The sequence below is a fragment of the Zonotrichia leucophrys genome, chromosome 6 (assembly GCF_028769735.1).
Source record: "Zonotrichia leucophrys gambelii isolate GWCS_2022_RI chromosome 6, RI_Zleu_2.0, whole genome shotgun sequence".
NCBI classification, from domain to species: domain Eukaryota; kingdom Metazoa; phylum Chordata; class Aves; order Passeriformes; family Passerellidae; genus Zonotrichia; species Zonotrichia leucophrys.
Window position 1 is genome coordinate 20,050,771 of NC_088176.1, and position 18,549 is coordinate 20,069,319.

Here is an 18,549-nt window from a genome sequence, read left to right on the forward strand (position 1 = left end):
AAGCCAGCCAATTCACATCTGCCACAAGCTAAGAGCACACCCACAAACTACGAACATGGATCAGCTGACACACAACACTCCCTTACTACAGCTTGTGTCTGAATGCCAGTATTTTCTCTTCAACACAATTTACTCCCCATTTCCTCATATCAAATGGGAATTAAGACAATTTGACATCACAGGTTTTCTGTATTGCCTTTGCTCAATTCTATGGTTCTCACACAGTCACAGTCCTAAACCTGCAAGCACAAACACAGGCATGGCTTTACTCACGTGAGCAGTCCCAAGCAGAGATGCAGGATAAGAAGGGAATTTATGATAAGCTACAAAGACTTTTTTCTAGCCTTTATATCACAAACTTTTACCCCTCATAGGATGATAGGAAATCAAAGTCCCTAATAGCAAATAGTGGTCTAACAGCCCCCAGAGTGGATAGCTGGCCCTCCTGAGCCTTCTCCCTGCTCTAGAGATTAGCACCAAAATCAACAACATTAAAAGCAGATTCTACATATAAAATTGTACCTGCAACAGTTAAAAAACCAATTCACTGCAACTACAATTGCTACAAAGATATTACAAAAAATGAGCAGGAAGGAATCCAAACAATAAAAAGCAAGCTACACAAGGTTCACTTTTCATTTGCAAAGGAAAGAGTCATTTTGTGGCGAATTTTTTTAGAAGCAAGCAGACTACATAAAAGAAAAGAAATTAAGGAAGCAAAAGAGAAATGTTGGCAATGAAAATAAAAGATGTGTAGCATTTTGGTACATAAGTCTGTGCTTTGATGGATTTTTTTCCCCTTCACAGCATGGACTGCCACATATCTTCCAGGAACTCCAAGAACAGAATTATCCTTGTAGTGGCCTCCCCAAGACAGAAGAGAGTGATGTTTCACTTCAGCATGCACAGCTTCTCTAGTTAAACATTCCAATCTGATAAAGATTGTTTGGTAGGCATCCTTAACTACCATGAGAGAAACTATTTGACAGTATTTAGTGCTATTAGCACTAGCTGAGGGTTTGCAGTGAATAAAGCCCAGCTCAGTCTTTTAGAATGAAGGCTGCTGGCTTTGCATTAATATTTTCTTCTCCTTTCAAAGACTGCAAATATTGTCCCATTGTCACCAGACATCTAATTGCCATGGAGGAGATGTCAAGAATCAGAAGTCTTTAGGACACAGGCTTTGTTGTCTTTATTGGGACACAGAAACAAAGACTAAATCCAATATAATGCATTAATATAGGAATTAAAATCCCAAGGATATAAACTAGCATTTAACACTCATTTTTTAAAATTCACTAAAACAACCATCCAAGACTTTTCAGTGCCTAGCAATGCTTAAAAGTTGTGTCTTGATGGATGTATCGCTTAAACACCTCATCCTCTAGACTTAGGATGGCTTTACAAGCAAACAGTAATATTCAAAGGAAAAGTTTGGTTTCACAGGAGTTCCATGTGTGTCTAAGAGCATGTCAGAGAAGGAAATTAAATCAAATGGGTTAAGACAGAATACCCTCTACTCCCTCCCCCTGAAATCTCAGTTGCATGAATAGGGCAGCCAGAATACGCACATTTTTCTCAGCAGCACAGGTGGGCAGGAGCAAGGAGAGGGCTCGTGCCCCACTCCTCTGCCCCCATTCTGAAGTACCCAGGAGCCTGAGGTCATGCAACCCAATGGTGGAGCTTCCCTGGAAGATGATGTGGGATGGGGTCCATAACTTTCTGGGCTGGAGTAGTGGGTAAATGGCCATTAAATGAAGAATCCTGCTCTTGCCCAGAATGATTCAGTTGACAGGTCAGTGTGGATGGCCTCTTTACAGCCCCACGGATCGCCATTTGATGACAGAGCAGTTGTATTAGTTGGCAGACTGACTTTTTTTGGAAAGGTAGTGGGTAGGTAAAAAAAGAGGGGAAATGCCCAGACAAGTGGTTAGCTAAGGGGATGGACTGACTATGGCTAAGGCTGAATCAGGGAAGATAAGGACAACTGAATTTAGGTGGAGAAATGGGCTAAGCTGAAGGGAATAACACAGGATAGAATCAATAGGAGAAGAAAGAAAAAGAAAAGGACAAAGTCACTAAAAATGACAGAACAAAAGGTTACATGCTGAACTTCATGCTTACATGTTTGCGACCATCCCCCTTACTTTTTCTGCCAACTTCTGCATGGCAAGTTTTGCAGGCAGGAACCTAACCCAATAAACTCTGTGCCATTTTTGCAGACTACTTAAAAAGTATACCACTATCTCTTTCAACGTTGTCTTCTTTGTACTCCAAAGACAAACATACATTTTTTCACATCACTCAATTTCTGCTCCAACTTTCTTTTCTTTCTTTCTCACACCCTACCCTAAGGCTATGACTGGTCCCTACAGCATTAGGTATTTGCGAAAACACTGCAAGGATTGTTGGGCTATCTTAACCTGGGTATTACAGTTACTCGGGCCTCTGATGAAGAATGACAGAATACTAAATAAAATGAACTTGAAACATTTTTTTCAGATTTTGATGTACCATCAATTCTACAAATGAACCAATTACAATACAAAAGAGGAACAACTTTACAAAAAAAGGACAAAGCAGTCTGACAGCTTTGACACTCTGGTGCAACCTAACAACTGCTGATTCTACTCTTGGGTCTTCTTAGAAAATCTATTTAGGGAACATTAAAGTAACTTTTCAAACAGAAATAGCAGATCCTATTTCTGATGCTGCAGAAGTCCGACCTTAACTTATGCACTACTTTTTTAGAAGTGATGTTGAAAGTTACTGCATGCAGAAACAGGCTGACTGTGGACACTGGCCATCAATAATCGAGGAGATCAAGTCTTTAGACTTCCAGTTAACCTCTTTTCAACTAGGGAGTGTGAGGCAGACTGTTCAGCTGCCCAAAGGAACATATATACAGACTATCTTCTCACTGGATACTCCGGCTTAACTTGCTTCCATGCACAGGCAGGAAATTATCTTATGCTCCTCACTGGTGCAGTAAATACTACCAGCACTTAAACAAAGTCTTTAGTTCCCAAGTATGAGGGACACTGGTGATGAAAGCACCTTTTCCAGACAGCTGCAACTCCTGAAATGAAGTAACTGCCCGGACATGAGAAAGTCGCTCACACAATTACCAAATCCTACAACGGGGCCATGCAGACTCCAACTCAAGAATTACATAACAGAGCAGGCAGTATTGTGGATAACAGAAAAACAAATCTCTAAATGCTTGTCTGGCTAGACACAGGTCTACAGAAGCCAACAAGACTTTTAATAATGGGGTTTTTTTGGTGAATGCCAACTGTTCATTACAAACCAAAAACTCAGCATATTAATCACTGTTTGCTATATTCTATTACAAGTTGTGTGTATATATAGAGATATTTTCAACTGGAATCCACTGCAGTCATCTTATCTAGTGACCATGATCACACACAGATGTAATGGTATCTGCTACCTGTGTCCCTGCTGCTTTGTGAAGCGGCATCATTCTCCACATTGTAGATGACTGTCCCCTGGGAGTCAGAGGAGAAGTGACTGACCACAGACTCGTGGTGTGCCTGTTTGTAAGGATAGCTGTCTGTAGAGGAATCTGTCCGGGTATCACTGGAGATGGAAGGTTCTCTCCCTGGAGAAAAAAGTAATGTCAAGGAAGCAATGTCAAATTTCAATCTTTTTCTGCTCTAAAAATCAAGAAAGACTAAGAAAAGAGAGCAGGGGCAACTATACAGAAGTTAAGAGATAAACAGAATACCAAAGATACCAACTCAGATTCAAGAACACCAGAGATTATGGGAAAAGTTTGCTCCTTTGGAAGCAGGTAGACAGTGTCATTCCTTCTGAAACCCCATTTCTTTCTTCCTCTTTTATAAGTACAAGTTTACCAAATCTTTTTAATATGCAAAATTAAACTACATCCACTGGACTGCAAAGTACACATTAGTACCATACTGAAATTATTGCTCATTTTCAACACTGTTGAAAATGTTGAGTGCAACTACAATATGAAACACTGCTTTGGGGAAAGCAAAAAAAAATTACTCAAGTACAAAACTATTAATAAGTGCAACAAGAACATCATGTTATAATAACTCACAGGTTTCATCTACTAAGACTCAAAAGCTATCTGGTATAAACTTTGTACTGAAATACTTTTATCCAAAGCAACCTGCTCCTTCTCAAGAAGCCAGCATTGATGCCCTACTGAAAAGTATGAAGTATCATGATTCAGTTTCAATACAATAATACTTGAACTCATTAGTGGAGATGAGAAGGGCAATCTCCTCCCTCCACTTTTCAGTGAATAAAACTTAAAAAAAGTAATTACAAGTAAAAAATCTAAACAGTTTGAAGACTATTGGTAATTTTACATATGTGATATATACACTCCTTAATACACAGGATATTAGTTTCATACTCATTTCTCCAAAGAGAAATTAAAAAAGAAAAAATACAATAAAGAAGGAAGTTATTCTTATGTTTAACTGAAAACGCTGACCTTGAAAGCACTTTGTATTTTTGGTTAGAATAAGCCCTGCAGTAAATGTCCTATTTAAGGACAGTTCAGATCTTTTGAAGTCAGAAACTGCAGTTATTGAAGTCATCAGCTAGTGTTTCTCTCTACATCCAAATCATACCAGGTCCTTCACTTACCCCATCCCCCAGTTTCTTTCTCCAAAGTTTTTTGGAAAAAATTGCTATCCAAACAATCAACAGTCTTAGACCAAGAGAGAGGTTCACAGATAAAACACTGGAAATCCTCTTCAGAATTCTTGATCAGCTTTAACAAGCAACAAGGACCCCTGCTGACAATAATACACTCCAAAGAAGGAAAACATTCCACATGCCACATTTCAGTGCGAAGGCACAAGGCCCAGAGCCCACACTGCTTACCTGAGTCCTCACTGTCATAGCAAGTCCTGCTATATTGCTGTAAATCCACCTGAGGGGGCAAGTCTTGCGTTGACACTGGAGTTCCTCTTGGATCTGCATAGAGCAGCAGCAAAGGCTGATAGTGACCCTTAATGCACTTTGTCACAACATCTTTCCATTTTGGACCAATCTGAATTGACAACAAGAGGGAAAAAAAAAAGAAAAAAGAAAATTAAGGTTTTCTGTCATTGTTTTCTCTAATAAGTTCTCTTTTCCCCCCATCACAATTATTTCAGAGTTTGATTTTCTACTGACATACTTTAACTCTTTTATAGCCAGCATTGACATGGACTCAGCAAGAAAGCTCCTGAGCCAACCTAATTAAAATCCAGGTATTCATCATCCTATGGCTAAATTGATTACAATTCCTGCTAAAAATACAACTACAAAAATAGTAATTCCCTTTCAGATTTTTTTCTGTAACTTTTCATCCTCTGGAATGTTCTAACTTTGCATCAACCAAAAGGCAGAAGAATTTTTAATGAACAAAATGAACAATAAAAGATACCAAGACAGTAAATTCATTCAAAGCTAAATACTTCAGGTGTGCAAATCTTTCTGCTGTGACAGAACCTCTGCAAGCACTGATAGGCCAGGCAACTAATTCACATAGTAATACTCATCTCCCAGGTTTCACCTGACAGACTGAACATTTACTCCAACAAATTTGCTCTTTACATGAGTATTCCACTAAAGCACTGCAGTACCTATCCTTGCAAATTTTTCTGCTAAGAAGTATGACTGAATATATGCATTAAGAGGTTTTCACTCATTGAGACTATGTTTGGCATGTCTACAGGAGAAAATTTTCCTCTCTCACCTTTATGATTCCATGACTAGAAGGAAAAAAGGAGAGTGGCATGAAATAATGCCAAGCAATCTAATGGGTTATAATGTCCTACCAAGATCCCAGCACTGGTGCCTTTAATGTCAAGGACCTCATGCTTGGTGAAAAAGCTAAAAAAAAGCACTAACAGAAGAGCGGAAAATTTGTTGTTGGCAGCAAGCACTGGAGAAGACTGGCATGCAGACACTCAAGCAGAGTTCAACAACAGGCACTAAATAGCTATACTGCTTGTCAGCAAGGGAAAGACATGGGTGTTAGCTGTATGCACAAGCAACTGTACATTTTCAAACAGCATAAAAACAAGACTAGGAGTCAACAGAACAGAACTAAGAATAGGGCTTCTGAGATTTCTGGTATGCTTTTTTAAAAAAATATTTCACTTTGCTGAGAAAAAAAGAGGAACAAATTTGTGAGGGGAAAACCAGCGAAAAACCCTCTCAAAATCTGTAGAAAATAGAATGGATTTACACACAAGTAGCTAACAAATTTCCCAAAGAGTGTTTTCCTAAACATTTTTTTCTCACCTCTTTGACATGAGCATCATCAAAGTACATCCACTTGCGGATTTTAGTCTGGAAGAAGAAGGTTGAATAGTGTTTTCCATAGTAACAGATCATTCCCACCAAATACAGCTCCGAGTGTTTTGCTCTGTCATCAGTTACTCTGAAGAAGAGCTTCAAGAAGGGAGGCAAGAAAAAGAGAAAGAGAAATTAATAAAGTGCTCAGAATTTTACATACTGCTTTATATTCAAAGACCTCCAAGTACTATAGAGAGGTGTCAGGCTTTTATTTCAAAAGATAGAGAAAACAAGGCAATAAGTAATCATGCAATGTTTAAGCAAACTCAGAGACACAGACCAGAAATGGATTCTGACCAACTCACGAGATGCTCTAAATTGAGTTAGACTTGGAGTATGTGTACACTTGAAGGGAAGACATTTACAACAAAGATAAAATACCTGTTACATAATTTGAATGTGGTTCTATTCCGAAAATTTGTATTCTGTGTCATGCTTGCTGATTATATCAAATACTGTTTAAAACATTCATTCCTTTTTGCAGAAACAAGGTGGTTTGGACAGTAAACAGCTGGCATTTATTCTGACTTGATCAAGGGCTATCCAGAATATAGACAGACTAATTTATGATGCTAACACTTAGAAGATCAACTGAAGACATCAGCAGATCAAAATAATTCAGCACACAAGAAAAAAAAAATCTTGTCTCTTTAATTGAATTTTGTTAGTTTGAATTGCACAGGTCTCATGTTTTAGTGCATTACTGCTTTACTACACAAAGACCACACTGTTTCATAACCACATTTCCATCAACTCACACTGATTCTGGTACATTGTGCACTGGACAATGCTTTTTTTCTTTAAACATCATGTGTATTTATATATTAACTATTTTATGTAGTATCTCAATGCTGCAATAAGACACAGCTACAGTTTGGTACACCAATAATTCAGCTCTAAAGCATCAGTTAGTGCAGAATAAGTGAATCCTCCAGGGAATCCTATTTAATTCAGTCTGTCATTCAATCACACAGTGCCAGCCACCATCTCTTAGAGACTGTTCAGTCACAAGTAACTCTTCAGTGTTATGACCACACATTTCACCAAAAAGAGGAGCTAAAGGTAAAAAAAAAAAAAAACCAACAAAAATCCCAAAGACCACTAAACTACTTTTTGTCTTCAGAAGAAATAGAAATAAACTTCTGTTCTTTAAAATGAAAGAGCACATATGTATTTTTATAGAAATAGCACAACCATGATCCAGAATTTCCTTTCACTTGAAAGTATTTTTGCAGTTTCAGACATTTCAGAAACTCAAGGATATAGAATTCACAGGTTTTTCTAAGGCTTTCAGAGACAGGTCACATCCTTGGTTCTACCCTCTACTCCTCTTTTTATGGACACCAAAAAGGTGGAGCTGGTGACTTTATATTTTTTCCATTTGCTACTGTAGACTACCACAAAAAAGACAGCCTTTGTAAGTAGTGCCAAAATAAAAAAACAAACTCACATCTCCCAGTTTAAGGCAAGTTCCCAGACTGTGAATCACATCCTCAGCCAGATCAGAATGGTCTGAGTCCCAAACCAAGCCAATGGTGATGATCTGTGGCGAGTTCATCAGCACACGACGAATACGGATCTTCTCCCCACAGTTACTCTGAGCGGATAAATAAAACAAGACACTGAATTCAATTCTTCACTTGTTACAATGTTGGGGCAAGGCACTAACAAGTATAAGTCTCAGAATTACAGCTTCCAAAGAGGAGGTGGTGAAACACAGCAGAAACACTCAGTGCCAAGGTAGGAGCTTCTCATGTCAGAGATGAGATGTGCTATCAGGACTATCCTGCATTCTCAAGCTTTGAAGGAACACTGCCAATCCTTCCTCCTGCTATTGATAATGATTAAAACATAAGAGCACAAAATGAAGCTTATTTAGAACAAGATAAGCAAACATACATGGAAGATCCTAGTAACATTCTTAGGAATTGGACAGAAAGGTCACTTTTGATCAGAATCTCAGATTAAAAATTGTATCTACAGAGACTGATGCTTTATATGACAGCATCAGGAAAAATTTTCTGCTTTGCTGTTAAATTTGAGTGTTTCTATAGGGTACCTCAAACACCCCATCTTAGACAGTATAGTTAGGTCTGTATTTGTATAAACACGAGAACAGTAGCTGAAAGATGAAGAGATTAAGAGTTGTTTTAATAACTCAAATGAGTTCTACAATTCTTATTTCCTGTCTTGATTTTTCTTCCCATTTTTCACTTTTAAAATAAGTACCAGTGCACTTTGCAGGGGAGAGGGGTGTCAATGATGCAATGGAGTGAGGAGGAGAACATGACAAAAGCTATGACAAAGTGCATTCACAACATTCCTTTTCTCCCCTGTGGCACATGACAAAGGTACCCCTAGAAAATTGTAAGAAAAAAAAAAATTTCATGCTGAGAATCATTTCTCTTGTCTACAGAGTCCAGTTTCACAACAGGATATAATAATTTCTGACACTAAAACCAGGGAAGATATCACAAAGCACCTCTTACCCACAGCAATCTAGAAAATTTCATCAGAATTTCAGTCCCAAACATCACTGAGAGACAAAAATGAAAAATTAAAAAAAAAAAGAAAGAAACTGCAGAGGACTCTGATGTTTAAATATTGATATGAGGTCTTAACATTAGGATGACTTTTTTCACATGTATTTTGAAAGGTTCTTTTAAAGTACAGGCAATTCTGTTTATTACCTCCCAACCTATCTTACTCTCACATTGTCTTCTTCGCTTCAGCATTTTCAGCATGACAGCAGGAACACGGCATCCTGATAAAAAGCTTCCTTACCATAACTTTGAGGCCACACTCAGCTAAACCTCAACAGAAAATTTTTTTTGAGTATAAAAAGAAAGGAGCAGCAAATGCCGGTATGCAATTTTATTCAACTGATGATTTCACAAAGAGCAGTTTGCCCTGACCAAGAATGTTTTTCTATTAAATTTCACATTCTTTGGTTATTAAATAGATGGACTCATATGCACCTTTTAAACGACAATAAAATATCTTAATTTCTTTTACTTAGATAAGTAGCCACCACTTGCCAATATTAAAAAGTATTTATTTCAATGGAGACTTTTACTGAAGGTTTCAGAGTTATAAACTGGGAGGGGAATCAGGTATAAAATGGAAATACTTACACTGACCCCAGGGACCAGGTACACAAGACCTCATGTTAAAGGTAATGCACCTAACAGTAGCATTACATGAAGCAGCAACTCTGCAGCTGTTTCCTGCCCTATCTATTAATCAATATGTAAAAAATGTTTGATGATAACTCTTTTTGCATATTTATTAAAAGGCAGAACAAGATATTGAACTCTTACTTTAGAAATCTAGCACTTATGCTAGACATAAAAAAATCAGTATCTGTTCTTGTTTTAATGCTTGTGGCTACTCAAAGCAGCACCCATCATCACTAAGTTTTCCCTTCCTTCACGGAGTACCTGTGAGACACTGAATTCACACCCAAAGAGAAGCAAGGCTACTCACTGGGCAGTTCCTCAGGTCCCCCATGGTGCTGGCATTCTGCAGCAGCTCTCCAAACATATCTGGAGTTGGCTTCTCCCGCCTCTCCAGCATACAAATAGCTTGATTGCTTCAGTATAGACAAAGCATGGAAAACAAAAGTTTAATAATAAAACCACAAACCCACACTAATCTAGTATATATTTCACCTAATTTTTTTATTAAATTAAGAAACTTTAAATACAGAACACTTTATATTTAACATTGTAGTACAGGAAAAAAAACCACATAGTTAATTGTGAATTACTACATCTTCCACAAAAATACTGCACAAAGAAAACAAGTAGAACTGAAAATAGAAATAGATTGCTTTGTTTAAATTTTGTATCTTAAAAGAAAATTTAAGCAATTGATAAATACTTGGTTTCAAAACTAAATATTTGCTTCAAAATGTGCCTCCTTCAATAAGCACAATTATAGTAAAGTAGCACAGAAAGACACACTCTGAATAAAACTACAAACAAAAAATAGCATGGTACCCAATTGACTTCACTGCCCAAGTTGAAAGAAAGATATGTACACAAGAGTATTAGTGCTCAAAGCATGTTCCAGCTTAAAATGGTTTCAGAGATGAATAAATATATTAGCATGCATAGGAATTCTAAAAAAATGCATGACTTAAGATCTATTGTGATATTTCCTAAAAATACTGAATACCATTTACATAACTATTTTGCCCCTTTTCTAACAAATAATATTCTCATATACGGTGCCTGCTGGAACCTAATGAAAATCTGCAGCTTGATGGAACAGCAGGCATCAGCCACAAGGGGGATGCTTTACAGTACTCTTGCTATAGAGGTGAAGTGGTACTTTTAGGAGATCTGCATGTGAAGAATACCTAGCAGTTTTCATGACAATTTTTTCTGTAACTATAGATATCACTGAACCTATGTATCTCACATGCCAGACATAAAACAAAGAAAAGTTATTAATCCCAATAAAGATTTCAAGACAGAAACAAATAACAGATTCCGGCCTTAATCAGATTTAAAAACCTTCTAACCGAGCAGCCATATACTCAAACAAGACTTCTCCAGCATTAGCTCAAACAATCTGCTACAGACTTCAGCTCATGCTCTGTGCAGCACCTTTAAAGAAAGGTCACAGTAACCAGGGAAGTTCCCCCTTAACTAGATTAACCAGGAGCTATATATTCATCCAAGAAAAGAGGATTTGAGAACTACAGGCTGGTCAGTCTCACTCCACCACCTGGGCCCATGACAGACTAAATCAATCCCCTTGGAAATCAACCCCATGCATGTGAAGGATAAGGTGAGCCAGGGCAGTCAGCACAGGTTTACCAAGGACAAACCATGTCTCCAGTGAGAACTTCCCTTTCTGCATCTTCCCCTAGTTATTGAGAAACTGTCCTGGTGACCATGAAGGAGGAAAAAACCTTACAGTTCAGAACTGAAACAGAGAGCCCAGAGAAGTCATGGAATTTTTGTCCTTTAAGCACTTTCAAAACTCAGCTACACACAACCCCAAGCAGCCTGATTTAGCTTTGAAGTTTGCCCTGCTTTCAACAGGAGGATAGAGTAGATGTCCAAAGGTCCTTTTGAACCTAATTTTTTTGTTGTTTTTCTTATCTGTCTTCTTAAATCACTTGCTCAGACATTACAGTCTTTCAAATGTACATGAGTCCTTGCTACTACAGTTGTCAAGATTCAGAATCATAAACAAGCAGACACACTGATCCATGCCTAAACTACCATCTTCTGCTTCACTAAATCCTCATGTTCTTTATCAGAGTTATCAAAGCTCTGCCAACTTTGAACAAATCATGTTCTAGGCATTTAATCAATAAAGATCATAAAGATCCAACTGCAATACCAGGGTGGGAGGAGGAAAAAAAAGAAAGAAAAAGGTGGGGGGGGGGGGGCAGAGGAGGGGGATACCTGTGAAAAACTCAACTCACCAGAGTGAAGTTGTGGAAATATAATGTACCATCTGGATGAAAGGTAATGGGTCAGAGGTGGCACCACAACTGGTACAAACACACTAAAGAAAAGAAAATATAATACATTGAACAAGATGAAACAGGTATTTCCACTGCAACACTTCTGCCTGTACATTTCTTTACTGTGGCAATGCATGTTTTAGGAATGAAAACATAAAACTTGACAACTGGTCCTTGGCATAAAGCACATATCTTTACCTCACCTGTTCAAATAAAGTCATTGCAAACTTCTGGTGGGAGACACAATGTGGTGCAGTGCAAATGTCTTCCTTTGTCTCATCTGCAATGTGGAAGTGAATTCGCATTAACAGGTTTTCCTAGCCAAAGGAAAAAAGGAAAAAATGCATTAGATAATTTCAACTGCAGACAAAAGTTAAGATACAAATCACAAAAGCATGCCAGATGCAATAATGTTAACGACAGAAGGCTCCTGCAAATTCATGAAAGTTACTTCAAAAACAAAGAAGTTGGTATTTCTTGGATAAAAAAAGGAAATGCCCTCCACTTCTGATCTGAATGGCTGGATCAGGCAACCATTTATTTCATTTAATAGCACTGCTGAAGACTGCTGCTGATTTTTCTGTCCAGTTCTCAAGCATCCATGGATATGACCAAATGTAACACAGTACCTATGCAGTTTTAAAAATCACTGGATTGACACTAACTTCTCATCAACACAAAATAAATCAACTTCTACATTCCATGAGAGCTTTGAAATTTGCCACATCAACTATATTCTATCAAAAAGGGGGAGAACTAACAAATGAAGAGGCAGACTAAATTCTGTATGAAACAAAAGGACCAAACATTTCCTAGATACTAATTAATACAATCGCATCTGTTTTAAAGTTTCCAGGAATCCTTGTCCCAAGACCTTCTCTCCTCCCACTGTTGCCAACATTAATCTGTGGGTGCCAGAAATCTCTTGGCAACTCTTCCAGCAGAACACTTTTCACTAACACTACTAGCTGCCTGGGTGGTTTATAGGCCTGCAATGAACAGGTCAAGATTAATTACTTGGCAAAACATCTCTAACATTGTACAACTTCCCTTGAAAAATTTTCCTGTGGAAATGCAGTTTCAGAAAAACTGGCAAACAAAATGTCCTTTCACCCTTTTGAGGAGATCCTTAAAACTAGAATCCTGGATCATTCTTTTAGTGCAACTTTTTCACAATTCACATCTAAAGCACACTGCAGAGGGCAAGCAGCACACATGCAAAAGAAACTGTAAAAACAGTTACCGATGCTATTACCATTTCCAAATCATTAGTCTGAGGATCCCTCTGTGCACTTTTCCAGGCCAGACATGCAAAGTCTGTTGCAATTTGGGGAAAGAAAAAATAGTGGGGAAAAAATTAAGGGGAAAAAAAAAAATCAGGGAAGATTGGGTAGTGGTGGGCCACATCTCTGCCTGACAAACCACCTTTCAGTTATACTCACAAAACATTCAGCAGCATCATCCATGATGCCCAGCTGGAAGCGTTGCTCATCCTGAAATGTCTTTGCAAGAGCAGTGCGCAGGGCATCGGAAGGCAGCACCTTCTCACTGCTACACTGAAACTGGTTGAATATACCCTAGCAAAAAAACAGAAAGACACTTAAGTTACTGTATTTTTCAAAATATGACTCAATTTGTATGAAAACAAACAGCAAACATTTAAGTTGTTTGGATCCAGCAACACACAGATACTTGTACAGTACACAGACTACAAGAACAAATCCCAGGAGTTCCTCCTTTGAAATCATACGCACCTTTGTGTATCTCTTCCTTTTCTTTCACAGATACAAGGGAGGGTTAGCAATTTAGGATAAAAATTCCCTCAGTGTCAATCCCCCCTGGATCTATTTGTCTTTCTCCAAATCTGATTCCTGAAGCAATGAACACCAAAACATCGTGCTTTTTATTTCCATCTCTCCCTCTCCATTTAACTTTCTCACTTCCAGCTTACCCATGCCAGCTTGCTCCCTCTTTTAAGCAACTCTTTCCAAACATCTCTAGCTCTTAAACAGCCACAACTTGATACTTGCACACTTGAAGAAATTTGCCCTTCCTAAGTCCAAGTGGGTAAGAATTAGATGATTTCTGTATCAGCATGCAGGAGGGAAAAGGCAGGATGTGAATAGGAACAGCAGTTCCCACGTACAGCCAGCTGTTCATTTGCTGCCATAAACCTGCATTTTCACAACTGTAACTCACACATCACCTGGGTAACAACCATTTGCAAGGATAAGCAATTCTAAGAAGACACATTATTTTGTGAAATGCGGGTTATATGCATGGAAGTTCTCTACATATTTCCAACTGATTAAACACCCACATTTATTTTGTGTGTTTGCGTGCACATGTGTGTGAAATATACAAAACATCATCTGAACAGTTAACTTTCACTGTTCCCTTCCTACAAAAACAGGAACATAATTCTGTATGCAAGATATTCAGTCTAAGTAAAAAACTTCTAGTCCTTATTTTAATACAAGACAACTCTCCATCACCACTGTGCTCTACTTTCTACCTCATTTCATATGACAAGAAACCATCTTCATCAGTGTCAATCTCAAAATTCTGCCTGTCTTTTCCTATAAAACTGTCCTCATAATTTTTCTAAAGACAGTGGAAAAGCTCAATTCATACTGCAAGAGAGGAAAAAGGGATCACCAGTCTGCATTTCTGCATTCTAAACTTAGTAAAACGAGGAAAACAAAAATCAAACTGTTTTGCCTGCTTGATATTCTTTCAAATCTATATTAATCTGCAGTGATTCATAATTCTTCCTTTAATTACAGAAACCTTCTCCCCAACATACTTAGGATCTACAGTAATTGGAAGTCATCTAAATCTTTCTCTCCTTTAACTATTTTTACTTGTTTCTCATCAGGAAATGGGAAGGTAAGCTGGGAGGTTTGCCAAATGGAACAATCTTGTCTGTTTTGAGGAAGCTGGAAAAAGTGCCAAGCACAGCTGTCACTGTACAGGCAGCAAACTACCCTCCACACCCCTGCCATTTCTGCCCATAGGAATGGTACAATTTACAGTGCTGACATAATCTAAAATAGATGTAATATGCCTATATCTCTTTACTGCAAATTTTATTTTGGGGGTTCTCAAGGTGCTCATTGATGGAAAATAGCCCATGGTGCTGAAGCTCACAGCTCTTCTATTATTGTCTTTATTAGAGTATCACAGAATCATGAGAAAAGGGTAATGAAAAGAAAGCCATGAGGCAGTATTATACTTCATGAACTACAGACAATACCCCCCTCAGTTATCTTCTATATATATAGACATAAAACAGAAACAACAACAAAGTCTCTGCACTTAAACTTGATTGCCACTTCTGTCCCTCTGATAACTGAGCAAGTGTCATGTTTCATTAGTGAATTTTCTCATTTCAGTGACCCTTAAAAAAAAAAAAGGCAGTGAAACACAACTCCACCCTGCTTCACATTTTGCATTAAATCATTTAAGAGCACTCCAAAATATTCACAACTGTGCTTCAGAAATGTGTTTATTCTATTTATTCAATCTCACTTCATAGATCTGACACTTGTCTAGCAACTGGTCAACAACCTCACTGCCATGAGCCGATGGGCAGGATCTGGTTTGCTTCAATGAGAGCCCTGAAATGGCTTTGCACTCCTGAGGGGTGAGAAACAATGCAGGCTTAAACTAGGTAAAAAGAGAAGCAAACAAGGAAGCTGAAACTCTTCGTCTAAACTTCTATCTTTAAAGAAACAGTATACTTACCACGGAACAAAAAATAATTAAGCAATGTCAATTCTGTGAAGAATGCAAAAATCAGTATGTAACAGATTCCAATATTACATGGAAGAATGCTTCCTCAAATTTGTAATGACATAGCACACAATGGTATATAGTCCTATTTAGATTACAAAAGAGGAACAAAAACTTAAAACCGGTGAGTAATTGTGCATTTTAATTTAATAAAGATCAAATCTTATTATGGTATTTCACAATGCAGTTTAGAGCACGTAGGAAGTCCCAAAAGCACCTCAAATGGAGTCAAAAGTACTCTGGAACACAGGGGAGTTTGTTTTTTCTTAGGTTTCAGTCACTGGGGTTGGATTGGGGTTTTGGGGAGGGATATGGGGTTGTTGGGGTTAATTCCCCTTTCTTTTCCAAGATAGGTTCTTTGCTCCCCTTCAGAACAAGTCTATCTTGTCTCTCAGCTTAGACGGACAGGTGTGGCATTTCCTGCAATTTCATCACTTCACATTATCTAAGTCCGATCTCCCTCCTTAATTTAATGTCTTGCCTGTGAGCAATACTGTTAAATGCTCAAACACTGGTTCCCTACAGAGGTACGGAAGCCAGCTGGGTGCAGACCAGGAAAGCACTCCTCGTTCTGCCCCAGGAGTTCTCATGGCACCTTTCTTCCAAGGGACCGTGCAACATGAGAACTTCATAAATGAAACATTCAAACTTCATTCTCCTCCAAAAACGCCTTCAACTTCTTCTGAAACTGAAGATGATGGAAATCCCATCAGTGCACTCACGGTACTGATGATCTCTTTCAATGCCTACGTTCCAACACAAACAGGCAGTGGCAACAGTAAGAATGAACACAGCTAAAAGCCCCATAAAATGCTAAGTTTCTTCTATTTTTCCTGTTTCCAGTAACTAAAATCAAGGAGGCAATAAAAAAAAAAAATTACCTTAACATAAAATCTAAGAATTATTAATACTGTATTAATAGCAGTACTTTGATTTCTACACTGAGGAGATGGTTCCTGGCATGTTGGCCCGTCTACAAGCTAAGACAGAACAGTGTGAACAAGGGATTTTTCAGATAGCAAGTCTGTGTTCTGGTTATACTGCATTCCTATGAGAGCTCTATATGGAAAAGAAGCCCATCTCCCTTCACATCCCCTTCCCTACAGCTCTTCATAAGTCTGGAAATGCTAGCAGAGAATAAAATTTGGATGTGCATGTGCTCTTTAAGACCAATAAATTCGCTACGTCCATCTAGTTGCATATAGACCTTCCCTAAATACTAAGATCAACTCCCAACTACATTGTTATCTTTCACCAGCTTGCTCTCAGATGGGTCCAAACCTCTAACTTCCTTAACCATCTTACACTATCAACTGTAGGGCCTTACTCCATTTTTTTACTACTCAGCAGGCTTTTTCATAGTTTTTAAACTGAAGGCTTCATATCCTTTCTACTACTACACAGCTGGGCCCCTGGCACCCATCAGAACAAAGCCTTGCAGTCAGTGGGCTTCCAAAATAATGTCCTCCACTCTGGGAACTTGGGAGTGGGGATCACTATGAACTTCCTAGATGTACAAGGAAGGATCAAATAAAGGAAAACAACCTAAGTTTTGAGACCATGTATATTTATCATACAGCTCTTCAAGAAACCTTGAAGACATTTCAGAACACTAAAATTCACATGCATGGTCATAACCCAAGTTTTTTTCACCTGGTTTACTGATTAAAGATAACAAGTACTCTTTTAGGTAATCCATGGGCTTGACAGGCATTCTTGGGAGTTCTTTTAAAGATCTGAAAGTTGCAATAACTGCAACCCCCCTCCTATAGCTTACAAGATCTGCTCCCAATTATCTTTAATAGTGTTTGGAATCAACTTCCTCCCTAGGAAAGAAGTATTCCATTTATTTGGGGTAAAGTGACATCTGCAGTGTGTAACTAACCATACTGATGAAACAAACCAAATTTGATACACATTCACATGCGACTTTCTAATCAAGCATGCAAAAGTAGGCTGACATAAGAATAAATTGATGGGTGAAGACAATAGGGAACAGCTACTGAATCAGAACAGTGTTTATGCACTGTAATTTTGAGTTGTGTCCTTGGCAGCTTTCTGGGAACTAACCCTTCCAGAATTATATAGAAGCTTCTTCTGAATAGGGATATCACTGCAGCTCTAGTGGTATGGTATTTCAAAGAACAAAACATGTTCCCCTCACCTTAGTATTCCCCACACTAATCAATTGTTTCTGGGTTTTGGTGATGGGATTTTTGCTTGCATAATTTTTTAAGCTTTCTCTCCATTCCAGTAGCACGTCTTTCTCATCCTGCTCAGGGCACCTTTTTTTCTTGCCCGTAGTACCTAATCTCTCATTCAGAACATCACACTCTCCCACTGAAGCCTCATACTCAGTACAATAATCTGTTTCAAATGGCTGCTAAAAATCATTTTTCTCCTATCCAAACTCAACAGCCTCCCATACCCACAGTATTTTCACTTGCTCAATTTCTTCCCCACATTTCCTCGTGTTATATTCACCTTCAAGGTTGCAACAAATTCTATGTCTATTTGGTTTTGTGTCTTTTGATCTCTTTTCAAACTTCTAAGTCTGGTGACAATCAAGCTAGATTTCCATTCATTCCCTTCTTTTTATGTACCTTCCATTTGTGCTTACACTGTACCCTGAATATTAAGATCAGGTCCCCAGCAGAGACTATCAAGTCAGGCACTTCTGGCTACTACCAAAATCAAGTAAAAATAATACTTTCCACAAGTCTTGTTTATGAAGGTGGCAGGAAAAGAAATTCAAATCATAGAATGTGCACATCTACTAGGTAACAATTCATTAACTGCTTCATCAAGATCAAAGCAGCCAATTGTTATTTGGAAGCTTCAATTACCAGTTTATTAACTCAGGGAACTGTACTTGCTGCTAGTTTATTTGGCAGGCAGTTAACTGCAAGTGCCAACTG

General features: G+C 38.2%; 1 protein-coding gene across 11 annotated transcripts in view; it reads right to left on the reverse strand.

The window, feature by feature from the left end:
• Window positions 1-18,549, reverse strand: part of USP54 (ubiquitin specific peptidase 54) — a 91,658-nt gene that overhangs the window by 20,233 nt on the left and 52,876 nt on the right. For all 11 annotated transcript variants that reach the window (XM_064717361.1, XM_064717365.1, XM_064717366.1 and 8 more), the window contains 8 exons: window positions 13,279-13,413; window positions 12,040-12,153; window positions 11,795-11,877; window positions 9,838-9,943; window positions 7,802-7,948; window positions 6,298-6,447; window positions 4,888-5,056; window positions 3,452-3,622 (listed from right to left, as the gene is read on the reverse strand). In XM_064717361.1, coding sequence (XP_064573431.1) covers window positions 3,452-3,622; window positions 4,888-5,056; window positions 6,298-6,447; window positions 7,802-7,948; window positions 9,838-9,943; window positions 11,795-11,877; window positions 12,040-12,153; window positions 13,279-13,413 — 1,075 coding nt within the window. The remainder of the gene's footprint in view (window positions 1-3,451; window positions 3,623-4,887; window positions 5,057-6,297; window positions 6,448-7,801; window positions 7,949-9,837; window positions 9,944-11,794; window positions 11,878-12,039; window positions 12,154-13,278; window positions 13,414-18,549) is intronic.